The sequence below is a fragment of the Melospiza georgiana genome, chromosome 5, assembly GCF_028018845.1.
Source record: "Melospiza georgiana isolate bMelGeo1 chromosome 5, bMelGeo1.pri, whole genome shotgun sequence".
Classification (NCBI taxonomy): domain Eukaryota; kingdom Metazoa; phylum Chordata; class Aves; order Passeriformes; family Passerellidae; genus Melospiza; species Melospiza georgiana.
In genome coordinates this window covers 4,238,492-4,265,472 of record NC_080434.1, presented here as the reverse complement: position 1 = coordinate 4,265,472, position 26,981 = coordinate 4,238,492, and the positions used below count along the sequence as shown (strand labels likewise).

Here is a 26,981-nt window from a genome sequence, read left to right as displayed (position 1 = left end):
GGTTGATAAAGAGACTAACACTGAGGAATTGGTTAACGAGAAGTCAGCAGTCCGACCCAAGGACAGAGCCAGCTGGAGCTGCAGACAGCGTCCCTTTGTCAGGAGCAGCATGATAGTGCGCTCCCAAACCTTCTCTCCAGGCCAGCGGAACCAATACATCTGCAGGGTAGGAGCAGACACACTTGGGATGAAGAGCCATTAACCAAAGAGTCATTTAACTTCTTGGGAATGAAGCATTAATGACACCGAGTCATGTACTGCTTTTCCCTGCAAGAGGCACAGCCTGTGCTTTCTCTAGAGTCCTTCCCTATCTGAGCTGATGTATAGTAGAATTGACTTTCAGCAGAGTTGCATACTCTTGCAAAACACCTCTGCTAGGGCAAAAATACATCCTATTGGAGAGAAATAACACAGATGCCTGTGCTGGCTCTCTGCAAAAAGTGTTTCCCTGCACGTCAGCAACTCCAGCACTCTCGCAGCAAAACAATTTGTTACAACATGAAATAGAATTCACTGTAAAATGCCATTGCATTACCATATTTTAATAATGCAACCATTTAAGGGTAACAGTGTGGAAAGAGCTCAGTCATCAATTTTAAATCTCGCTTTGTATCTCAGCTGGTTTTAAACCTAGGCAGCCCAAATCCTGCTGTAATTGCATCTTTGAAAGATGTGCAAGCGCTGCCTCGGGGCTGGGTTTTAAACATGGCTTTGGCAGCTAAGTTCTCCAGTCTCTCTAGATCTATGGTAGCATGGAAAAAGAAAAAAAAGATTTAAATTGCGAGTCTTGCTGCTGCTAAACTAAGTATGAAAATAATGTGTTACAAGATATAAGCATGAACTACCAGCTCTATAGATTTTAATCACAGATACCATAGAAAAGGCAGTTTATTTTGATCTTTAGTTTCTATAGGTTATTCATACAAGTATGTTTTTTTAAAAAAAGTAATACCTATGCTTTAATTCCCCAGTTCAGTTAGAGGCATTTGCCTTACCATTTGGGAATGTTAATGTTCATCACTTCTCTGTGATTCTCACTGGCAAAAAAACAAAATCTTTAGTCAATACCTACATACTTAAATAACTGTTCCATATACCCTCCAGAATGAAATATAGCAGATTGTTTTCTAATAGTCTTTACACAATTTGGATACATTATTGGCTGAATTCAGAAACTAGCCTTCATCTTAGCTCATGTGCTGGAATTTAATTCCTAAATGGAAATTGGTAGTATTAAGAAAAAAACTTCACCTTAGCCTGCTGCCTATGTAGGTCTTCAACAGGAAGTAAAACTAGTAGTTTTAGTAGTTTAGGTAGTGCAAACTTTGGAAATTTCTGCATCTGGAAAAGTATTGGGCTTTTTAGCTTTGAACATTGCTACATAACTGCTGCCAAGAGCCAGAATTAAAAAAAAACACTCACTTGGAATAAACCATTCTGTTTCTCATTGTGTATGATATTGCCTGGAAGCAAAATACCCTGTGAAAAGAACATGTTTGCAGATCTGTCTTTGGCAGTGTCAGAAACAGTTGTTGCCCACTGCTGGGGGCTCCAGAGTGGGCACTGTAGCTGCATCCAAGTTCACAAAGAAGGCTGAAGAGCTGGGGTGTCCCCAGTCCCAGTCCCCAGCTTGTACCACAGGCATATCCAGCCTTACTTGCATTATGGTGCTGTAGGAGAGGAAAGCGCCTGTTGGATACACTCTGGTGAAGTGCCAGCTGCTCTCCAATCAGAAGAGATAGCCTGGCTTTAAGAGAGCACCTCTGATATTACAGAAAACAGAGATCTTTGAGGCCTAATGGACAGAACTAAAGTGTTGGTGCTTTGGAAAATGTCCCTTGAAAAGTGCCTAAAGAACATCAGTGACGATGGCTGGTTCTCTGTATCAAGGAGTGAGCTCCCAGTAATGGCTCATGGTGAAAAGACAGATTTGTCTCTCAAGAGGAGTACTTTGTATTTCTGACCCCAGCTCCCAGTCAGCCCTGTGTAAGCACACTTTAGGGCCCTGCCTTTGCTTACTGAAATGTTAGGAGGAGGATTCCTTTTCTTGCCCTCTCCTGAAGAGTTGAAATACATATTCTTCAGAGGGATGCTTCTGACCACCTACTGATGCTGATGCACCTAACAATCATTCTGCACTGATGTGTATGAAATAATGCTAAAGTTGTGAAGAAGTTACTGCTAAGCTGTGGCACATGATTTTAAGAAGCAGACAGTGCTTCTGAAGGAAGCTGTAGGCACACTTTCTTTGTTGCAATTAATAACAATACAAAAATACTGCTTGTTGGATGGGTGCATGTCTACAGTAATTTACCTTCCCTGTAGTAAATTTGTTAAAAGCCTGCCCCAGGTAAGCAACATCCATAGTTTGTATCTGCAGCCAGACAATGATTTATCAGTACTTAATAACCATGGTTACCTTCCTTGAATTCCTAAAGAGACTCACTATTCATTCGGTAAGATCAATGGTTGTCCTGGTATAGGATTATAATTTTAGAGTAAATGCTTATTCTAGTTGCAAACTTGTTAACTTTATAGTAAGAATATGACCTTTAATGTATGTAAAAGCTGAGGTTCCCTGACTGGTTCTACCAGTGCAGGTGTATTTGCACCTCTCATATTTGGAGGTGCTTTATGTCTGTTTGTTCTGTACATTTTGGCAGCTGAATCGCAGCGACAGCGACAGCTCCACGCTGGCCAAGAAGTCTCTGTTTGTGAGAAACGCCACAGAACGACGGAGCCTGAGAGTTAAACGGGTATGTGCTGTTACCTGCACGTGGTTTGCAGTGAACTGTGGGGACACTGGGAATACCAAATGACATAAAGGATACCCTTTATTTCAAGTATTTCAGCAAAAGCAACACAAGTACCATGATTCTGTCCTGTAATTTCATGTTGAAATATCAACATATTGGTCTCAGTCCAATGTCCGCTCCCCTCCAACAAAGCCTGTGTTGCTGCTGGCTCAGCCATGACCAAAACGAGACACTGATGCTCAGCATCATGGCATTTCTTGTTGAACTTATTGTCAAAAGGGATCTGTGTTAAAGAATGTCACACAAAGTGGCCTGTGCTGCACAAAAGTCAACACCAGCAATATATATCTTGAGCAAATTTTGGTGAAGATTTCAAGGATTTAGATGTTCTTTTAAAGGGAATTGACACTTCACCAAAGTATTCAAGTAGCAAAAGGATTGAAGGACAAGAGAGTAAGAGTCTCTTGCATGAAACTCATTCTTACATAAATTTAGAGAGTTATATTTTAATCTTAATTGTAACTAGAAAAATAGCCCTTTGGAAGCCTTGTTACCAGGAAGCAGGATACGTTGTGCATAAGAAAGAAAAGTCTGGGGTACTGAATAGTCCGAGATGGCTTCTCCTGTCTGACTTACTCATGCAGAAAATCACTGTGAAAGGACAGTAAATAATGTGAAATAAGCTGAAGAAGTGCATGTTTACAGAGTTTAAAACATTATGTGTTCAGTTAGGCCTTGAAAAAGCAAATACTTACAAAAATAAATAATGTAGTTGACATCTGTGGGGAATTCTGTGTGGTGTTGTGTCTCCCAGAAGTGTCATCCCAGGGATCAGAATGGGTTTTTTGTTTTTAACCTTAAATACATCATTGTGCACTTAGTCGGAGCATTTATTTTTAGCTAGCAACTAAAGAAAAATCCCAGGATAGGTGAATTTTTTTACTTCAGAAAAAAAGACTGGTAAAGCTCCCCCTTCCCCCTCCAGAATATTTGAGCTTTTCTGACTGCAGTATGTCAAGCTCTCCAGCAGCCTCTCTGTTTTTGTTGCATTAATTGTTACTGTCCTGTCTCCCAACGACCCAGCCCGTTGGGCAGCCCGTGCTGCGGAGAGCCGCGCAGGAGTGCCCCGCGCGCACTTCCCTGGACTTGGAGCTGGACCTGCAGGTGTCGCGCACCAGGCAGAGCCGTCTCAACGACGAGCTCCAGGCCTTGAGGGACCTGAAACAAAAGCTTGAGGAGATGAAAGGCAGAGGAGAGGCAGACCTTCCTCTGTGTGTGCTAGAGGATGAACGTTTCCAGAAACTCTTGAAACAAGCTGAAAAACAGGTATGAGCAGCATTCGCATATGTGTAAGTATGCCCCTACCTTTGATATAAATTTGTTAAAGAATTTGCTCAATGATGTTAAAAGGTTTTTACAGAAGCTCACATTTGACTAATTACATCTCTGAATTACATAGTGTAAACTGTTTCTTTATTGATTAATACTACATTAAATGTAGAATTTGAGGTAACATTTTCCTCGTGCCCTCTGTTATTTGAATTAAGAATTATGGTTGGTGTAGTAAATAGCATTTGCTTAAAACTTAGTTTAGAATTCTCACATCCCAGCCATGCTTTTACAGATTTGCATGTGCTTTCTGTCCCTCAGCATCAGTTGCTTTGCAGTCTGCACAGAACTTGTAGCCAAAAGATGCTTGTAACAGGTCGAAGGAGCAATTACCACTCCTTAGAGTGGTAGGGGCATGGGGAAAAGGCAGTGGCTTATTTCTTCATGCAGGACATACTTCCTGTAGTTTTGGCAAAGGAAAGCCAGGTTCTGTTCTCTATGTGATGGTCTGTCAAACAGTACAAGTATATATGCATTGCCATAAGGTGAGATGCCCCCACATGATTAAAAGACAAGAAACAGGATAGAAGAATGAGATGCAACAGTGAGAAGTTGGAATATGGAAAATTCCAACAAGATACATTAATAAGTTAGATGTTGTGGGGCTCTTATTATGTTTTTTGGGAGGTTGTTTGGTTTTTTAAATCATTATGGAGATCATTGACTGGAATAGGGCCCTGGAGAGGTTGTTGGAGGAGTTAAAAACCCAACCAAGGAAAAAAAGTAAAATAAACCCACACAATCTGCACAGTTGGAGGTATTCTAAACCTAACTGGTCAAGACCCTGACTACTCAGTTCTGGCATCATCTACTGTGAGCAGGAGGTTGGAGTAGGCACCTTCTGGAGCCCCCTTCCCATCCAAGTCCATCAGTGTACATCAGTTTTCAGTGAGGGGAGGTTGTGAGTGACAGCCAGGAGGGATCTGTGCTCCTTAGCTCTTTATGGTTGATAGACTAGTGCTTTGATGCACCAGGTTATTCTGAGTTGTAAAAATGGAAAGTTTTAACAAGGTGCAGAGGCCCTCCTCATATGTAAGCAATAGTTGTTTGTTTTGTTGTTTTTTAAAGCTAAATGTCAGTAAATAGCCTTGTGTAGAAGAGGAAAGGATGATCCTAATATTTACATTTACAAAGCTGAGCTCTTTGTTAGGAAATGTTAGGAATGAGGTACTCCACATAGAGAAACAAAACATAAACAAAAACATCACAGGATCAGCAGATGTCAAAAAGCAAAGAAGACAGGAATTGCTAAGAAAAATACTTGGAATAAAACATATCATTGCCTTAAGGTCTAAATATTATTATGCCTGTACCATAAACATAGTTTATTTTCAGTTTCCCTTTTCAAAGTGCATGATAAAATTGCAGAGAGTCAACAAGGATGGTCAAGGGAGGAAACATTTTCTGTTTAAGGAACAGCTAAGTAGCTACAACTGAAGTCCACACAACCATGAGTGAGGTGGAAGAGAGCAATTAATTATGATCTTGTATTCACCAAGAAGTAGAAAATTGAACAGGTGGCAGGTTAAATGCAAGCAAACATAGCATGACATTCAGAAACTGTAAAAATGTTTTCAATAAAACATTGAGTGCTGCAAGTTTGCATAGGTTCAAAGAATTATTAATTTATGGATTGGCTAAATTCATAGTAGAAAAACTGTAATGGCACCACATATTTCAAGAAGTCCTTGACTGATACCTTAGGAAATAAAACTTCTCCCCTGCATGCTCTCCCAATTCTACATTTATGTCCTGTTGTGTCTTCTGGTCCCACTTTTTGGCATCTATTGTTGGTTATAGTTAGTGGAGTATTAAAATGACAATATAACACTAGCAGAGTTTAGGGTGAACATTGATGAGTGTTCTGAAAAACATTGGGCAAAATGGGGGAAGATAGTGCAGTGTTTAAATTTAGTGTAACTGTATTGATTTTTACCATTATATTCATTTGATCCAAGTTTTAACTCGTAAAAATAGTAACTTATAGAAAAGGAGCATAGCTAAATTTATGTGGAATTTAATAGTTTATATCTAATACTAGATGCAGGACAGAAATTATATTTTCTGAGTGTTTTATTTAAAACTACTCCCATTCTAAAACTTTCCCTCTATAACAGAGTATGCCTCTGCAACATTTCATATTATGAATCCTTTGGATTTGTGCTTTATTTCAGCTGGCTCTTCCAAGGCAGGAGGTAGGTTTGTCACAGTTTGTATGGCTGCTGTCTGTGATCAACACTATTACACACACTGGTGAACAATAAGGGTAATAATATACTAAAATATATATAATAATATACTAAAATAAAAAATTCCTAAAATATATGCAGGCAGTAGCACAGCATTTAAGTCCTCATTCCCAAGGTAAAAGTTAGAACAATGATCACAGTCACTCCAGCTCTTTGAAGAGTGCTTACAAAGTTTCTAGAAATATTTCTACCCTTAAAATCACTGCAGCTTTCCCCTGCGGAGCAAAACAACCCTGAGAGCGCTGTACTGTGTTGTCAGTGTTTCCCCTTGGGTTAGCAAAATACAGCAGCCTAGAGAACATTGTCATAGATTATTTCTTAGATCCTGCAGGCATTATAATGGCACAGACTAATGCAGCAGCTGGAAACACCAGAGAAATTGAGAGAGTCTCAAGTGAAAAATGAAACCACTGATGTGGGGGATGTTAAAAATCAGTGGCTGCTTGCTAGCACGCAGTTAGTTACTCTGCTTGAAGCCAGATCCACAGACTCCATACCTTCCCTCTCATTCCTTCCACACCTCCCTAAGTGCAGCAAGTATGTAATGCCCACTAATACCTGCAGATCAGAGAACAGAGATAATTCTGTGTACCAGAAGCATTTTCTCTTGTTTAGATTGGATATTCGTGAGAAATCATACAGGGTTTCAAAGTTTGAGTCTTAAATCCTCATACAAGTAAGTTTTCAGACACCTAGTGTCCTCTAAAGTACTATTGTTGTTAATATCTAAAAAAGATTCCTGTAAATATCTTCTTTATTTCTTTTTAGTACATAATTTATGTTGAGGGAATATGTAACTATGTCATTAATACCAATATGTATGTCCTTGTCCCAGTGATTTGTTGTTTAGCACAGTTAGTTTTTCTTTGGATTCAGTTTTTTCTATGCAAAACCCACAGAAGAACAAGACAGGAAATAGCATTTCAGCTCTAATTTTGATAGTGGTTCTTCTTTGTCATCTTAAACTAACTTAAGCTTCAGCTAAGCCCAGATAGAGAGATTCCTATCTGACACATTTGGTACATAAGTGTCGTGAATGAGTGGCTTCAGGTCACTTAAAGAATCTGACATCATACTGCCAGGGTGGGAGGGGTACATCACCACAAAATGTGCCTGATTTTAGGACTTATTGAATGTCTGGCCTTTGTATTAGTGTGATTTTCTGTATTTTATATAAAGCACTCAAAAAACATAATGTAAATATAAACCTGGTCATGTACATACCTTCTCATATGCATATTACTAGAGACATTGGGATGAAATCCAGGTTTCTCATAGAGCATACTTAAAAAATAAATGGATTCAAAAATGAAAAAAGGATACATGGTAGTAGAGAGTATGAAAACAAGTCATCTATGCTCTTAAACATGAAATGCAGTAATCACAAGAATCTCATGTATAGTTAGGGAAGGATAAATTAGAAAATTTTGAAATATTGTATGTTTAGTGCTTTGATGGTAAATATTAATTACGGGAGCTGGTAAAACATATGACCAGTGACATACATGAAATTAATTAAGACATTCCTAGTTGTAGATTGCAAATTTATGTTCACTAACTAATAAAGAAAACAATACTTATAGATTAATTTCATTTTAAAATCACAGCTATTTTGGAGTTGGGGACTGAAGAAGTTAACAGCAGTATAAGCTGACTGGATTTTGAGTGAGTTTTTTGAAAGGGTGGTTCTCTTTCATGTAAAACACTTTCATGTCAAAACCAGAGTGCGTTTCAACAGACAGAGGGTACCACTATCCTGCTGTGAGCAGCTTTCTTATAACTACCCAGTATGAAACTGATAGTATGGACTAGCTCTTTTGAATTAGTTGGTTTTGTTGTTTAGGAGTCTACTGGGTTGAATTCAGAACTGGGATATGAACTTCTAAGTCACAAACTTGCTTTGAAGATTGCTGTTTCAGCCTTGCAAATGTATTTTAATTTGAGGTAATGAACAGTATTTTCAAGTCTCTAAAGAATCAAAAATTAAAGTCTCTACAACTTTATAGCTGTTTAAGAATAGAAGCTGTGAACTGCTTCTATTGAATTTTAATGGCTGACAAAATTCAAAATACAATAAATAACATTTGTTTGACAGCCTCTGCAGTCTAGAAAAGCACTGCCCACGCCATGCACCCCACATGTTATGTGGGCAAAAATGCATTTGTTACAGAACTCACCTGTGTAGGAGTGGGGGTCATTTATCTAAGAATTTCAAGTGACTGCCCACCTTAAAAGAGTTACTGTTCAAATTATTGGTTATTCAGAATATATATTGATTTTTATATATTGATATCCAGAAACCCTTGTTACAGTTTTAAGGCCAAAGCACAGCTATTAATAGCAGTCTTGTTGCTAAAATGGTGGATGGCATAGCTGTAGTTGTCCTGTTGATGCTTAGTAAAGACATAAGTAATAGAGCTGGCAATACTGAGGTACAGAAATTCGGTCACTTACTGTGGGGTATGTAGCTGCTCAGCAGTGCTCACAAAGGACCTTTGATCTCTTGTTACCACTGGTGTTCTGTTCACTTGCCTTGGCTTTTAAGTCTCTACAATGCAAATGAAAGAAGTGAGTCTCATGCAAAATAGGTACTATGTCATGAATAAAGTCATAAAAGTTCATGTTCCTTGCTAACATGGTCAACAAAACGTGAAAATGTGTTTTGAGAGTACGCCTTCCCTATTTTTTCTGTCAGTCACTTTAGAGTAGGTATAGGCAACTTTTCTGAGAGCTTTTGTCAGGAAATAGGAGTATTTTATATGGGAAGAGAATCAATGGCTTGCAGTTCTAAAAAGATGCTTGGATAGACAACTTGTGCTCATACAATGTTAGGTATTGTCTAACTACAACTCTAAGAAATATCAGAATTTACTAAACTTAGTAGCCACCTGTGATGGCACAGAATTTGCTCTATTTATTTTTTTAGGAAAAGCCCCATTGGTTTATTTCACAGCCATGGCTTAGGCTTGTGATGTCAGTCTTTTATCTTGCTGACCTTTTATATAGAGATCATCATAGATTCATTTAGACTGGAAAAGACCTTTAATATCATTGAGCCCAATTGTAAACCTGATACTGCCAAGTGTTTTGCTCAACACAGAAGCATCTCTCACTTTGAAATGAATAGTTGTTCATTATCAGCAAAATACAGTTGTTTTTCTTGATACAGGCTGAACAGTCAAAAGAAGAGCAGAAACAAGGTTTAAGTGCTGAGAAATTGATGAGGAAGGCTTCTAAGGATGTGTGCCGGCTACGGGAGCAGAGCCAGAAAGTGCCACTGCAGGTGCAGTCATTCAGGTATGGCCTGTTCTGCTTTTCATGCCCTTTTTAATGTAGTGAAGTAACATGAACTGTTTCTAGGTATAACCAGACATGCTCCGTAGTATTAGTAAAAAATCCACATGGCTTTGACTTGCCAGAAACATCACAGGTTTCTAACATGGCTTCTAAGTTGGAGTTTCAGAGGGCCAGGCCTCGGTGACCTGCTCATGTGGCAGCTCAGAGGTGGTGAGGAAGCTGAGTGGAGTGTCACACCCTGTGTGACATCTGCTGTAGGCAGGCACATGTGTGGCTCTTGCTGTAGCTCACCTCACCCACATGGCTTTAAGTCCTGGGAGCTCTTCCAGTGATGGCAAGGGCCTGAAACAAGTGGCCACTCAATGAGAAGTAGGACAGGATACAGCTCATCAGGAAACTCATTAACCACTACTTGTGCCTTGCTTAAGACTTAGTATTTAAGAAAGATCTTGAATCCCTCCTCAGTTTTGTTTCCCTTCTCATTTTGGTTGTGAAGCAAACAATTACTTGAAGCAATTAATGAAGTGTTCTTGCTTAGCATAAGACAGAATGAGCACTCTTTATCTTAAACCTTAATCCTCACTGGTCTAAATTCCTAAAAGACTGGCCAGTAAGTGGCAGGACTTGCAGCCTGGAGGCCACACTTAAATATAAAGAGAAATATACATCTATTGATTGAAAAATGCAGTGCTTGCTCTTGCACATAGAAACAGTACTGCAAGTTAATTTGGTTTGTTTTGTTAGTTACCACACAATTTTCGAGTTTGAATTTTGGATTCCTTTATAGGAAATTTAGGTCAGCTGCTGAGACTTCTTTCCCTTTTTTGAACCTTTTGTGAGCAGTTGGAGAAATCCATAAGCAAGTAGGGGCCTGTGAGGCAGCATGTATTGCAAACCATAGCTGTAAGTGATGCAGAATCAAAGCAAGAGAGAAAGGAAAGGGGTTCCTCAGCTAAGATGTATTACAGCTGAGTAATTTATCTGCAGCTTGAAATTCAGAGCATCCTGAAGATTTCACTTTTTGTGCATATCTTGAGAAAGGGTTTTGGTCAGTGCTGGTCATTTAAGCATCATCACAGACTGCTGCCTAAATCTACAGGAATGTGTAATAGTGCCTAAAACCCCATTCCCCTGCAAGAAGGATATCAAAAGGCTCTATTTTCCTTTATTTTCTAGTCACCACACAACTAAGAAGAGAAAGTCAGTTTAGGTTGATTTTGCTCTGAGCTACTGTTTTTCATGGAAACTCCAGTAGAAAACATAGTTTAGTCTTCTGGATAAATACTTACCCCTGGAGGCTGAATTGTGCATGCCCTGCTAGTTAGACTTGTTACAGTGCTGTGGCCTCAGACTAATCACAGAGAGACATTTTTAAAGCTCTCAAGAAGAATGACTCTTCTGAGCTTTAATTTTTAAGCCCCCAATACTTCTCTTCTGCTTTCTAGTCTGCTGCTAGGCAACCCTGTGTAAACTTGTTATGCTTCAGTAATGTCTCAGTTCATAGGTGACAGAAAAGGTAACAGCACAGGGGAAGCAATTGGAGGATGGGTTGACAATTCTGCTTCTGAGTCTTGCCCAGATTTGACTATTCCCCGCTTGGCCTTTTCCCATGTCAGGATAAAATTATTTATTTTGCCTTCTCATCCCCCTACTGAAAATATCATCATTGGAAGTTCAGTGACTGGAACAATATTTCAGTCTTATCATTGCAGTTATTAATGAAATACTGGTATTTTTTCTCTTTCGAAACTGGAACTGCTTTTTACATAAATCTGCGTAAGAAGGTAATTGTGTCAGAATGCTACATTTGTTGTAAATAAATTTTCTGTGTATTTTCCAAACCTGTGTTTTAAAGAATTATGCTCTTATATTAGCAACTCTACAGCAGATAACATTGAAGTCATGCCACAAATGGTAAAAAAAAAAATCTCTTGTTTTCTTTTCTAATTTCAGGGAGAAGATAGCATACTTCACAAGAGCAAAGATCAGTATACCGGCCCTTCCAGCTGATGATGTATAATTATGCAGTTTCATTGAAGTGTTTTTTCCATTTGTTCATCTCTTTTCAGATGAGCTTTGTAGTTCCAGTGATGTGCTTTCAAAGATCTTGTATTTTACATTCACTATTGATATGTTTATTTGTAAAATATAGTGAACTGAATTGTTGTAAGCTTAAAAAAATGGCAAAAAACCCCAACAAACAGAAAACCAAAGTAGATTAATTTTGGTATGCTGATGCTGATTTTGTACAGTTTGTGTGTATCGCATCTGTGTTTTTATTTTGTAAAGGTGGAACAAAGAAACAAAGACAGTACTAAGCATGTATCCTGTTGAACTGCACTGTGTTGAGAAAAATTATGTTCAACAGACAATTGTTTATCTTTTCACTATTTTCATGTGAGCAGACTGTGAAAATGGCTGTTCTGCCATGCAATACTTTTGTACAAGAGTGTAACTTTTATAGTTTAAAGTTAACCACAAACATAAGCTCCTTTCCAAAACATCCAGGCTGCCTCACAACAGCTGCTGCTTAGATTCATCATCCACGATGTAATTTTGTTTCTGAAAATATTTTTTTCTGGTTTTGTTTTTTTAATACTTTGTAGGGAGATACAGAGTTCAGAGTTTAGTTTTGTGAATGTACAGTACTTTAACCTGCACTAAAAGGTTTCTTGTATCTGCGGGAGTGAGAAAGGCAAGGCAGACAAGTAACCCTAAAACTTAACTTTGAGACTACCAAAAGGGGCAGCTGCTTTCTGAACAGGATGAATCAAATTCATAACACCACCATTGAAATTGGAATAGTTATACCCACTGTGCTCTTAAAACAGAGAGTTTTTCTCTGTTAATCATTTGTCCTAGGGGGCTGTATAATTGCCAGCTAGGAATAATGAAGGAGTGTGCTAGGTTTGCAGATCTGGAGATGCAGCATGAAAGTATTTATACCAGAAAAAAAAATCTCACATGCTAACTCAGATAACAGAAGTCCTGTTGGTAAGGTAAACCATTTTCTGAAAAAGCTCCTTACTAAAAGGCTGCACAAATTTTTGTACAATATATAACAATTTTTAAAATATAGAATTGACCCTGTATGCAGTTGGGGGTGCACATGTTTAATGAATAGATGTGAACAGCCTGTTTCAAATGTCTTACATGCTCCTTCCTAGCAGGCTGTTTCATCAGAAGGCAACTTGGATGCCTTCTGTTAGAAGTTCAGAACATTGGATGTAGGTGTTGAAGCAGTCCTGTCTTGGTAAAGCAGTTGGGCTCATCTTCTGTGGGTATTGTGTAAGTAGGTGGATATTGCAGAGAACAGAAATACTTCATTTTCTACTTAGTACGTTGCACTCAGATGTATTTCATTCACTGGCTACAGTTTTCTACCCCAAGCAACAAGCCACATTGCATGAACTTCATCTTTCAGAAATGTTATAATTACTTGCTGAGCAAATGGAAACAATATAACCACAATATGGTAGCAGCTGTTTTAGATTCAAAGTGACAATTCTGTAATGACAGGGCTGTGTAACACCCAAGGGTTTTCTTATGCACAAATGCATCAGTTCACTGAAATATAAAGCCAAACATGCTATTTTGAGCAAGATGACTGATTCAACATCCTTTATGAATGCCCCATTTGTTTTTTGTGTCTTTGGTTTGAGATAACATTCATGTTTGAAAGGTCAATTAAAAAAATCTGGAATTATTTAATGTAGAGGTGAAATGAAGGTTGACAGTTTCAACTTCTCAATTTGATTATATAAAGTGTTTGTAGAATGATATTTAGAGGTCTACTTTATGATTTTTCTTTTTATTTATTTACAGTCTTATTTATGTTCTGTTTAATATAGTTCAGTTCTGGCCATAAAAGTATTTGTCATTAAGGATGCTATTGTGAAAAATACTTAGAAGTGTCTAAATTCTTGCCCAGTTAGCTGTTTTTTCTCAAATGTTGAATAATTTTCCAAAAAAAAAGTATTATTGTATTATTGTCTGATTTGTAAGCATATGGTGAAGTCAAAACCTGAGTATTGCTGGCTTTGGCTTACAAAACTCCTTTAAAATGAGAGACAGACATATTCATGCTCTTCATTTTCCAGATTTGTAAAGTTGAACATTTTTATAGGCAGCTTCTAACAATTCTGGGTTTGGAGTTTGGGGTTTTTTACTAATTCAGTGTGTCACACTTGAAACACTCAATAGAATAAGCTAAAATATTACACACAAATAAAGTCCCATCAGTGTAAAGTGATAAATATTACTCTTGGAGTGAAATTTACCCTGCACAGCAGGGTATAACGAATGTAATTAGTTCTATTTCCAGGTACCAATGTCAGTACATTGAATAGATCAAAAAGTAAATATTACTGGTACAAGAATATTTAGCCAAATGAGCAAAGTTTAGCAGAAATTGTAATAGAACACAAATAATTTTAAGATTATTTTTCTTTTTACTATTGCTATGTTTATACTGTATTAAATATCAAATGCTCAGGACTGAACTAAATATTTAATCAGGTTATATTCTGAATGTGTTTCTGTTCTAATTTTGTCTGTAAGAGTATGCAAGTACATTACATAGATTAACTTGTCTCTGCACTTTTCATGTGTTTCAGTGATTGGAAAATACATTTTTTAACAAAGTTTTTTTCCAGACTAGTGTTTTATTTAATTCTTTTATTGCTCTTCTCTCTCTCTATATTGTCTTTGCAGAAACAGATAGCTGCTACAGTTTTGTCAGTGTAAAATCATGGCAATTTATAGAAATTCACATCAATCACTGGCAGCTGTAAGGATAAGTTATATGGAAACTAATTCATATACTTGAAGTTAGTTCTTTACATTCATGAAGTAAAAACTGCACCTGCAATGAACATGGATGAGTCTCCTCCAGACAACAGCTCATTATTGCCCAGAAATGCTGGCTTTCCTTAGAGAGAGAGATTGGGCAGGGATAGAGGTGGTCATATTCTCTCTCTCTCACAATGGAGAATCTTGCATTACATTACAAAATGTCTGAGAACATTTAGTTTATGGTAAATGATACAGGCCCAACAAACTTCATTTAAGCTTGAACTGCATTAGGTTTGTGTAGTGCATGGTGAACTGGTGATACAAACTCTTTCAGACTTCAAGTAATATTCTTTTGTAAAAAATACATAAAGCAGCCCCAGTAGGAGTTCTGCCATTTAAAATATGGTCAACTCTCCATTCAGGCCTAGAGATTAAAAATTTTATACTCACTCCTCCAAGTCATACCACAGAAACAAAATCTGCCATTTATCAGACTTGGGAGAAATACAGTGGTGGCTTAAATTGCAATAGCTCATCAATTCATGTCATTAAAAGTGGAAGTAAGTAGTGATTAAAGGAACTACTCAGTAAGAAAGAATCCCACCCCTACTCTTGTGAACAGTAACTTACCTGTCTGTTCAGCAAGTCTTTGTCTCTACTGCAAGCAAGATGTTGGAAAACCTACCCAGCCCTTTTTTAAGTCTTCCATTTCCAGTTTCCAGATGCTGATGGGCATCTTGTACATCTGCCATTGGATACTGCTCTTGTAAGTGACAGTCAGGTGATAAACAGATTGTGAAGAGGAGTAGAGATCCCCCTAGAATTAGAATAAATCCACAAATTCCTATCTGGGCACCCCCTAATTCTTATCTGGGCAGAATCTCTGGGATGCCACTATTCCAAATCCCCTGGATTACAGTGTAAGCAAGGGACAAGGTCTCCAGACTTCACCTGGAGTATTCTTCCAAGTAGTAACAGCTTTTTTCTCTTCTGCACTGTATCCTCCATCTTTAGACAGTCCAAACCAGGACTGGAGATCACAAGGCTCAGAAGTCCTAGTCCATTTTATGTAGCTACTAAAACCATGGAAATCTTGAATTCTAGGAAAGAATCAAAGTCTTTACACTGTGTTCCTACATCATTTCCCAGAGTCCCATGCTCCAAAGCTCTGGTGCATTTATGCCTAAATTGAGATTTTTCCAGCCTTGTAAGTAGTTACAGGTATCAGTTAAAATCCTTCCTAGCACAGATAACAGAAATCCAGCTAACAGTAGCCTGTGCCTGCTTGCCAAGTTCATTTTTTGCAATTACAGAAGCCCAAAACCATTGGCTTTTGCAGGCACTGTTCAGCTGAGTTCCTTGTCATACTCTGTCATAAATAAGCACAAGTTAAAACAATGCTCTATGAAATACTTCTCCCTCCCTCCTGCTTTGCTTTGCCTGGTTCCACGTGCAGTGTTTGGGGGACTGGGACGTGGTGTGGTAAAGCAGTAGCAGAATGGCATGGCCACAGCTGGGCTCACTTTTCATTAGTTTTTTGTTGGATTTTTTTTTTTTTTAAGAAAAGCATATACTTGGTTTTCCATCAATCAGCTAAAGCATTACAGCAATTTTGCTCATTTTGGCATCTCAGTTTGTTTTCAAGTTCTATCATCACATTGATGCACTTCCACTTAGAGCAAATGATACTGTCTGCTTTGTGGCCAGTTAAATGTCACATGTTTAATGTCAAATATACAGCAACATGTTCCAAACATGAGTGAATGGAACTTAAGGGACCTCAGATAGGATGCATAATGACTCAAGACCTGTGTCAGAGGAAGATAGTTACACTGGTTTTTAAAGCAGCATTTCTCAGCCTATTTTTGGTGCATAAAGTATGCATGCAGGTGCCAGAAACACTTAGAATAACTTGTATGGGCAGTTTAATGTGGCAGACTGGAAGAACATAGCTTGCTGGGTCTAAGCACCCACACCATCACACCCCATGCACAAAAAGACAGTTGCAAAGCTTGCTACAATTTCAGAAACCTACTATTTCCAAATACACAGAAAAACCATTTGATGCAATGCAGGTATTCAGCCTGTTTAGGATCAGACATCTCCTCTAAGTTCATAAGTCACTGCATCAGTCAAGTGGAAAATTGCAACAGGGAGTCAAACTTTGTGGCTTATTTCACTGGTTACATGAAAAAGGAAGCACATTTTGGTTAAAATCCAAGCTGTAAGAGAACATGCATATTCATTTTCAGGGTTTTACACTGCAGTTAAGAAAGCAAAAGCACCTTTTCCATGCAGTCTGTGAACACCTCAGCATTTTGCTGCGAAACAGTTTTAAGCAGTTCCACAGTGAGAAAACACACCACCTTCCAATACCAGTTTATGGAGAAAACAGAAATTTAGGAAATCAGCTGCATAACAAAGAGTCCTTTGAATTACTACCGGAACAAGATTCTGGCTTGCACAAGGGTTTGGAAAAGATAGGGCAGTATTGCTGTACTGCTTAAAACTTCCCATTTTAAGGCCTTGTTTCAGTTTCCAAGCATTGACACTGATCCTGCTGTTCTGCTACTGCATAATGGACTGAAGATGGATGGACTTCAGTAGAACAGATTGTGCAATTAAGTAGGGATCCTCCTAATATAAGACAAAATCCAGCAAGCCAGCCAACAAACAACGCTTCCCCAAAATCCCACCTGGGAACAATATCTGGTATATTCTCATCCCAAAATTCCTGGACTGTGGCATGGGCAACCCAGGAGACTGGGACAATAGCTGTAATCCCCGATATCCAGAAGAGCATTCCTCCAAACAGCAACAACCGTTTCTTTTGTTCCTGTTGTCTTTCACCAATTTTCAAACAGTCCAACCCAAATCCTGAGAGTAGAAGGCCCAAAAGCCCTGATCCATTGGAAAAAAACATCAAAATCCTAGAAATCCTGAGCTCTGGAGGCAAAGCTAGGAAAGAATCGAAGTCCTTGCATTGCATTCCACCTTCTTCCTGGACAACACAAGCTTGCCAGAGTCCCATAGTCCAGATCTCCAGTTCATTTAGTTCCAAGTTAAGGTTTTTCCACTGGGGTAGATAGGTGGTGAGACAGGACAGGACCCATCCCAAGAGAGAGACCAATATGCCACTTAATTGCATCACTGGTTGATAGACTAAGGCCATTGTAAGAGCAGAGTCCTGAAAGCCTGAGGAGAAAGGTCTCCCCAGCAGTTCTGTACCAACTGCTACCTTGAGTGATGGTGGAAGCTGTGATGATTTTAGGGCTCTGCTGCCCCAAATATAAGCCCTTGCTATTAACCCTTTGCAAGCTCTGAAACACGTTTTTGTTCTTCATGAATATAAAGTTTCACATAAAGGACGAAGGACTTCACTAAACCATGAGTTAGGCTTTCCGATAAGGATTTGATCTGTTACCTTCCAATTTGCTTGGTAAAATTATATCCCAATGCCTGATGATTACAAGCCTGAGGATGAACAAAGAGGGCTCTATGACCCCTCACCCTAAAACACAACAGAAATCTTTGTGCTTCAATACGGATTAATTAGATTTTAAGTGGTGATAAAAAGGCAGCTCTGTGTGCAACAGGACTTCATTGTAATAGCTAAATTTGAGATTTCAGGGATGTAAATCAAGCCTTGTAAAGAAAGGTAGACTGTTTGCCTATAATCTTTATTCTTAGGCTTCCTCAACATACATAATGGCTTATCTTCCACTGCCCTGTTTTATGTACCCAGCACTGTAAAAGACACTTTGTAAAAGATCCTTATGTTTCACATTTTCTACATTCATTTCTTTTAAAATGGGCTTTGTTTTGACGGACTCTTAAGGGGAAAAGGAGACGGGTATGGTGAAAGTACCATAGAAAATGAAACCCTAGACATGCCCTCCACCATAATGAACCCGGGCAGATCCTCAGCCAGCGTAAACTTTACCTGCCCCAGGACTTCAGCGACACCACGGTAGCAGCTTACACCAGCTCAGTGTCCCCTTTCCTAAAGAACCTGTCCCAGATGGCACACAGAGTATTCACGTAGCATCTAACAACATTTGGCACTCAATGCTCCCAGGGCCAGGAATGCCTAGCACACCTTCCTGATCAAAGCAAGATACCATTATGCCATTACCCCATTAGGAAACCCTGCTTTTTCCTGCTCTCATATCAGCTAACCTTGTGCTTGTCTACAGGGTCAGAAGGAGAACATCTGTTTGCTGTTTCCCTTCCCACATGTAACAGCACAGCCTGTCTGGGAAGGAGCTGAGCAGCATGAACACATCTACAAGAGTATGACCCAGAGACGTTTTCCAGTCTTTATTTCATTTCCTAGATGTGATAATTTATTTATCTGTATATTTTAATTCTCAGTTGCTCAAAATGGGTTATGTGATGGGAAAACATAACACCGATTTTGAAGTTTTCCAAAATCCTGAACCATTATCATGGGTATCATTAAGAACTGCCACTGTGAGATGATCTCTTCTTCCTCATTTTTATAGGGAGTTTTAAATTCAAACCCTTGTTTATTTCCTGTCACAAGCTGTGAAGAACCAACAAAAAGCCTCCAGAAAGATGAGCTATCTCCCTTTCTTTTGTACCAACCCATTAGTTTGACAGCTTATATTTGATCAAAAAAATTACTATGCACAAGACCAGAAATCACCGATGATATAACTGACAACACCGGGAACAAAGTGTTGCAAGCTAGCCTGTAACTTTGGCCATCCACGGGGCAAAAGAAAAATCAGACAGATCAATCCTGCATTCATTTTTAAGATAACCATGATTTAGGAGTGATTCTGCTCCTTCAGGGGCTACATGTTTATCTGACTTTAAAATCACGGTTACTGAAAAACTGTTATGGAAACCTGTCGTGCTTCTCTTGACTGTGAACATTTAATATTTTCTTCTCGGCTCTTAATTCCAACAATCAATATAGTCTGACAACAGCATCCAGTCTGTGAAGTCCATCCATTTTGCAAATGTTGACTACAACAGGCACAGTATACCAGCCTTTAAATTATAGCCATCAGAAGCACTGGAACTGCTGCATTAGTAGGATCTGCCAATTAAGTTTTGCAATTTACTATTAACAATGCACTAACTTTGAGCAAGAAAAGCTTCCTTACACTATTCTGGATTATATGCAATTCTTGTTCTTTTGGAGGGGAGGAGAAGGTAACACGTGACTTGGGACTAGGATTGTAACAAGGACTGAAATGCCTTTACTTGGAATTTACTGATCTTACAAAGAACCACACCTGGACTATGTACATTCTTAGGTCAGTCACTGCCTTAGTCTTATCTCCCTTGTACTTCTTTCACACTTTTCCTCCCCACTGTTACTTCTTTTTCTACATCTAAAAATATGTCATTCTCAGAATACTTGTATTTGGTGGACTTGTTCCTACACATGTCAGAGTTACTACAAAGCCTAAAGGGCTAGAACTGGGCCCCCATCAGTTTCTGTCCCATGGCTCAGAGCAATTGGAAACATAAGTCCAGGATTTACTGTTACACTGCTGTGACAACAAACATCTGTCAGCATCTGCACAGCCCGAAACAACAGATCATCTCGGGGTGTTTCAGTGGAGATGGCCACTGGAAGATGGCTCCCAGGCCAGCAGGCAGGGAAGGTGCCTGCCAGGAACCCCTGCAGCCCGTGGCAGGGGGCCCATGCACAAGGGAGCTGCTCCAGGACAACTCTGCCCCTGTCCCCTTGCCAGCCTCTGCAGCAAGCACTGGGCACGGGCAACACAGCCTTGTCAAGAAGAAAAGGAAGAGCAGGCACAGCTATCACTGACCAGTGTGCTTTCAGGTCAGGAAGGTGAGGATGGATTTAGAGGGAGTTTTGACTGTGTTTAGAGCATTTATTCCCCATTCCTTTTTCTGCATAGACTTTAAAGTCTGAGGTATGTAACGTACAGGGATACCAGCCTACAGAGGCCTATGCAGGTAAAATAATGCCTTTGAAGAATGCAGCACAGGTCATGATCAGGTTCATACAGGTTCAGTAATACTTTTCAAGTACTGGAGATCACATCATTCATTCAAACTAGCTTCAAGCATCCTTTTGCAAATTGATTTTGACTAGACTAAAGCAGAATCAGAGTGGTCAGTTTGCATATCATCTTATGTAGTTAAGTGCCTTAAATTTTTACTCCCCATAAAATGATTTCAGGCTGAACACAAGGATTCTGAATCTCACTGCAAGTGATACATATTCTCTTTAAAAGCTACACTAATCCTTCTGGGAACCTCCACAGGCAGGGATAGATACACTAATACTTTATTCCCTGCAAAGGGAACTAGAGAATTGTTGTCTTTACACAGCTCTGGAGCCCACACAATTATCTCAATGTTTAATGGTCAGTGTAAGTGAAAAGAAATACTAAGTTTACCACTTTGTAATCTGATTAGGCAATTTAAGCCCCCAAAAGCAGAATTATGAGACTGGCTCTTTCCTACACTTTCAGTTCCTTTGTAAAGCATGTTCATGTTGTGGGCTTGTTTATTCTCCTCTAGTGGTCCAAAAAGTGTGTTCATCTGAAGTATGATTGTCCCCAGTACCATTGCCCAGACACTGCTCTTGTTTTGTGTATTTGAAGATAGTCCTGGAGTTCCCTAATTTGCTGTTGTTGCTCATTTAAATATTGGGTATTTTCATGAATCATTCCCAGATCGTTCAATTTTAGATTCCCCTCTTACAGACATATGTACAAAATATGGAAATAAGAGCTAGTGTATAGATTTTCTATGGCAAAATCTCAGTTACAGCCAGTAAAACAGCTGCTGTCAGAAGCTGGCGAGGAAGTGTCTTCAGCATCTTACTATGAGTGACTTAATTCATTCAGCTTGGCAGTCTTTTGGTTTTCAACTTATTGCTTGAGCTGGAAGTCATGAGAGTTAACATTTCCCTACCCAACCAGGAATCCATTTCTCAGTGAAGCTGGAGCATCTTTTGGGTTTGCACAGCCAATGTGCTCTTCAGTGAAACCACAGAAACACAACCCTTACTGCTATCCATACTGACTTCCTCTAGTCTGCATTTAAGTGAGATATGACAAAAATTATTGTTTGTGTTGGTAGAGCTTAAGGTTTCAGGGTGCTTCAGAGAGCATCACAGTACAGAAGTCAACTTCTCCCCCAGTATCTATCTGCATATCTCCAAATCTTGAAAGTCATAAACTTCACAAGAGAGTGACAGCAGGTACCTTTTGACCTCCCAATGATGTGGAGCAATCTAAATTTTATTTATTTATTCCTAAATTTAGTATGGTGGTTCTTCTGCTTGAGTTCCTCTGTGTCCCTCATTGGAATTACAGTACCAGGTTAGACATAGCCTCACACAGAGCTGGAAAGGTAAATGTAGTAATGTGAGAAGTTCAGTGAAAGCAACACTATGTCCACTAGGATTGCCCACTCCAATGTATGAGTGGCACTTGTTATACTTCTTCTTGAACCCTAGTGCAATCCACAACAGCAGCCTTTAATTATGGGCACTTGGGAACCATTGTGAAAGCAGGTAAGGGGCAATAGAGAGAGGGGTATGCCAGTTATGAAGATAATGACAATTTCCATCTTGAAAAGGAAAAAGAGAGTAACTTTAAACACACAGAGTGAGCTCACGGTGTCATTACACTTTCACTAAAAACTGAACTCAATATTTAAAGGTGATGATTTATAAGACCACATTATTTGTTTCTGCATTACATCTGAAGACACTGCCACTCAGTGAATGGCGGGACGCTGCTAGAGCAAAGTCACAAACCCAAACAACTGAATATTTTGTGGAGAATTTGGAGCAGAAAGGAACAGTCCAGCAGAGACAAAGAAAATTATCACAAAGGCCACAACACCTCTTCTGATCCACCCCCCCAGTGTAGGCAGTGAGGACACCCCAGCAGTGCAGCCCCTGCAGATGGTTCCACGCTGCCAGGGCCAGCACAGACACAGCCAGGCTGGCTGGGCACAGCAGGAGAAAGTGAGGATTTAGCACCTTCAGGAGAGCCACGAAGGGGCTGCAGAACCCTCTCAAGTGGGAAAAGGCTACAGCCATCACTGTCCTTATGTCAAAAGGGCATATTCCCTGCTTTTCAGTATTGCAGGGACTTCCCAAGCCCTCATACCTTCCCTCTTCAAACATTGGTTGTAATTCACTAAGCAACTTTAGCAAGAGCCTGTTAGGCATGCAAAAAAAATGTACTTCTGTGATTGAAAGACCTTGCTAACAGTTTCACTTCTGTAAGATCAATCAAAAGCTTGAAATAGGATGTCATGTAGAACTAATGGTAGTTGCACAAAATCTAGAAGGGAAAGGCACTGAAAGAGTCAAGCACAGCAACATGAAACTGCCGATTTCTGCTTTAGGGACTTATTCAAAGCATTGAAATGAGAGAGGGTAGATTTGCCATCATTACACTGGAAGAATAAAGGATGCTTTAAGGCTCAGTACTTCAACCTTTGCAAAACTTTTCCATCACCATCCCAATGCAGACTTCAAAGTGAGGGTTGACTGGGTTAGAAAATTAGCCTTTTTCTTCAGGGAATTATTTTTGATATAATGTCAATACAGGAGATTACTGTAAGTATGAAAACTCATGTCAGTTGAGCAGTGATTGGAATGTGATTTCCTTGAATGATGGAAGTCTAAGAAACTAATTTCTGAGCTGTGAAATGTATGGGCTTATTTATCACCATGGATCCCTCATTGGGAGATTCTGGTTTAATAGAGTGTTACAGATATATATTTATATAATGCTTTTCATTTCACATCTGCAGACAATTATTATAATAAGCTCTCTCTCATTCTTTAAGATATGTTTCTTATTATCAGTAAACTTATGAGAAATTACTTATAGTTGCCAGTTGAACCTACATAGGAATTGTTACTGCACAAGTTGGGACTGCAAAGGTGATTGAGACTTGCTAACCATAAATTAGAAGACTGCATACACCTTGTAACAGCAATCTAGCCAGAATGTAACACAAACTGTAAGTCAAGGAAGTGTGGGGCACCTAGGGCATTTTGCTCATTTGCCATATTGAGATTTGAGGGAAAGGGAGGAAAAAACCTGAACAAATTTATGGTTGTTTGAAATATGATTGTTCCTTAGATTCTAGTGGATTAAATAGGTTTTGCCCTTTACCTTTTAAGGTTCAGAGAGCTAGGAAATGCAAAAAAGGAAGATCTTTCCTCAGAAGCAATTGTTCTCTCTCACACTACAATATCTTTTCAATTAAAAAGAACACCAAAAAACAAGTAACACCAAAAAATGTAACCAAACAAAAAAAAAAACCCTACACACACAAAACCCCAAACCAGCTTTTCTTCCCTTTCTTCCCTCACAGGATTTCATTAGAATTTAAGTATCCCCTCAGTAATGAAATCTATCTAAGCAAACCTATTGTTCAAAGAGTTCACGACATCGTGTCGTTAACAAATTAAAGCACTAACATTTTCAGTATTAAAGCTCAAATATACACTTTACTGTTGTCCTCTGCCACATTCATCCTCACCCCCTTCTCTCTACTCCTTCCCACCTTCCCTACTTTTCATCAAGAAAAGCTGAAACATCACCATCTCTTCAGGTTCCTTCAGCAGGGCAGAGAGGAGGGAGTCAAACCAAGGTGCCCATGGCTGCTCTGGTGGAAAGAAAGGACACACGGAAGGAGGAAAGGCAGGACAGCATTTTCCTCCCTTCACCAACTGCAGCCACCCAGCAGCACCCTCGGTCAAACACTGCCCACAGAGGTGAAAGGGGTGATGCACAGAATCCACCAGCCCATGTAATGCCCCATGTGCTGCAAAACTTGATAGAGCTGAGACAAGCAAGAGTGCAGGAGATCCAATGAATGCTGCTGGGGAGATTGAGACAATGTCTGCACACATTTCATATCAGCCCAGAGAGAGAAAAATCCTGGAGACTTCTAATATCACACCTCTGCAATGGTTACAGGATAGTTATTTCTACTTTTACTAACTGATGATGACTGTATCTTGGAAAGGTACTAAGCATCTGCTGCAAAGTATTAGACACTTTCCAAACGTGTTTGCATAGAGGTGAAGGTTCCTTCCATCCAGGAACTCAAACATTTAAACAGAGAATGCTCCATCCTCAATGAAAGTCAGTGAAGGAGCTCAGGTTCCAACAGCAGGAATACAATTATGAAGATGATTAAAATTGGTATTCCCCAATATGAAGATAACCTGTCTTCACTTGAGCAGGCATTGCTTTTTATTCTTTGGCCTATCACAAGAGTCTGCTTTTAACTTATATGGTACCCTGGAAGACATACTGAGAAAGTGACTATTTTGAAATATACTCAAGTTTTTGTTTTATTTGTACAAAATTCCATGCACAAAAAGGAAGTAGCTGCATGAGTTAAAGGACTGTACAAAGACATGTTACTGAGTTTGGTATACACCTGCAAAGCTACATTCACTCATACAGGAACAGCAGTAGTATGCAAGGACAAGCCAAAACTTTATCCAGCCCAGCAGGAAAAGAATATAAAAACATGGTGAGGATAGATTGCTGTTGTCTCCATGCTCCAGTGTAAAAATCTCCGAGTCTGGAATTTAAACCTAACTTTAGGACAGAAGTTTTGTTTAAATCTTCCCTGAAGTTGAAAATATTGTGAACAACACCATCTTGTTGGTATATCAGCATTTTGGCATCTGCATTTTGGCATCTACATTTTGGCAACAAGACTCTAGCCCTAGAAATAAAATGGAAAAAAGTGAATCATCTTAACAGTGGTCTGCTCGAAATCTAGTATCTTTCACTGTAAGATATGATCTAAAAATAATTTGGGTTTTTTTTTTTCTTAATGGGATGGATACACTCTCCAGTGAATGTACAAATGAGTTTCCAGTAATATTCTGCCAGATGCACAGATGGCATGAGATGAGAAAAGTGCTCCTTGTATCAAGTGTGTGATGATTTTCATAAAGTACAGGTTCAGTGGTTAGGAGCAATACATCTGTACTCATTTAAAACCCCTTTATACTACAGCATATTATCATGCTTCTCTTTATCTAATTATCACTTCTCCACAGGACAATGATCACAGAATTTTCTGCTATTGTGGTAAATGGAAAAATGGTGCATTATAGCCCTCCAAGAGTGCAAGTGAATTTCACTATCTGGCCTATATGTCCAGGTATACAGACTGTAACCCACAGGAACACCACTGACAGCAGGTTGCTGAAATGCTTTCAACCAGGGGAGTTTCCCCAAAAAGGTAAATTAAATCACATCTAGCTTCCATACAAATTCAAACAATCAGTAAAAGTCACTTTTGTCCATCTGTCTTACAAGACAAAATGAAGCAAATGACAACTAATAGACATTTACCTTTCCTTTAAAAAAAAATCTCAGCTGACAGAATAAACACAGCATTCCTAATAAACCTGTTCTAATGAAGCACTGGATTATGGATTGCATTTCCTAAGGCCATGTTCATGTTCTCACATTTGGTCCTCCCTTTATAAGCAACGCTGAGAATCAGAGGATGCACACTGTCAGAAGGATGGGCACTGTCTGCTCTCTTACAAACCTTCCTCTTGTTGCAATCCCTTAAAGGAAGCAGCATTTTTTGGTTGTTGTCATCATTGAATCATATTCAGTTTTTGATTTGCTGTAATTTTAAATTCTGGTCTAATATTCACATTTCTTGCAGCACACATACATCCTCTGATGATGTTGATAAGATAAAGCCCTTCCCCAGCTCCTAGCAGATGCATGGAAGATGGGGACTGACAATCATTACCCTTCCTCTACTCCCTGCCAGTATCCCTCAATGCACCATGACAGAAAAGCCCTTGTCTCTCACCTCTGCAAGCGGTCCTCCTTGTAGAAATGTTCACTGAGCTCCCTGTTGAGCTCTTTTTTCATCTCCATAAATGCCAGCCTTTCTGAGATTTCTGAATCAGAATTAAGCTATGTCCAAGTTGTGAAAAGCTAGAAATGAGGTGGGGTGAGGAAAGGGCTGGGAAAAGATATAGCCTGGGAACATCTGATTAAAGATCTGGAGCTCAGTTCCTAAATACTGTGCCCATGTGATGCATAGTGCATATGTGAAGAAAAGATGTGTCAGCATGTAGCTGTGGCACTTTTCCCCACTTAATAAAAGAGCAGTCACATCTCTTTGATTATTTTCTAGAGCACAGAAAACCTTAATGTGCTCAAATGATCTCCCAGGTACCACATAGAACATTTAGCTTCGATGTGGTCACATTGTGTACCACAAAGTACAGCAAATAAACTTCTTGGGCTTGTACAGGAAAACATGGTTTTACCTCCAGCTGATGTGGGGCAGCCCAAGCTGCAAAGCCAGCAATCCTCACAGGGCTGAGGAGAACAGCTGCAATGAAACTAGTCAGAGGAGGGAACAGCTTTTATCAGAGTACAGCAATTGTGCTGGACACAGCCCTGAGCTCCCAATGTAACAGGCAATGGTTGTTACAGACACACTGCTGACTACA

General features: G+C 39.3%; 2 protein-coding genes and 1 pseudogene across 2 annotated transcripts in view; 1 reads left to right on the top strand and 2 right to left on the bottom strand.

Moving 5' to 3' along the window:
- Window positions 1-14,334, top strand: part of WWC2 (WW and C2 domain containing 2) — a 94,463-nt gene extending 80,129 nt beyond the window's left edge. Inside the window, exons 19-23 of the mRNA XM_058024472.1 lie at window positions 2-166; window positions 2,664-2,756; window positions 3,840-4,082; window positions 9,564-9,691; window positions 11,645-14,334. Of these exons, the coding sequence (XP_057880455.1) occupies window positions 2-166; window positions 2,664-2,756; window positions 3,840-4,082; window positions 9,564-9,691; window positions 11,645-11,711 (696 nt within the window). The 3' untranslated portion in view covers window positions 11,712-14,334. The remainder of the gene's footprint in view (window position 1; window positions 167-2,663; window positions 2,757-3,839; window positions 4,083-9,563; window positions 9,692-11,644) is intronic.
- Window positions 14,335-15,123: 789 nt separating this feature from the next.
- LOC131083450 (claudin-22-like) lies at window positions 15,124-15,783 on the bottom strand (annotated as a pseudogene).
- A 1,220-nt stretch (window positions 15,784-17,003) lies between these two features.
- LOC131083616 (claudin-22-like) lies at window positions 17,004-17,657 on the bottom strand. Its single transcript, XM_058024466.1, has one exon. The coding sequence runs from the start codon at window positions 17,655-17,657 to the stop codon at window positions 17,004-17,006; it is 654 nt and encodes a 217-aa protein (XP_057880449.1).
- Window positions 17,658-26,981: the final 9,324 nt, after the last annotated feature.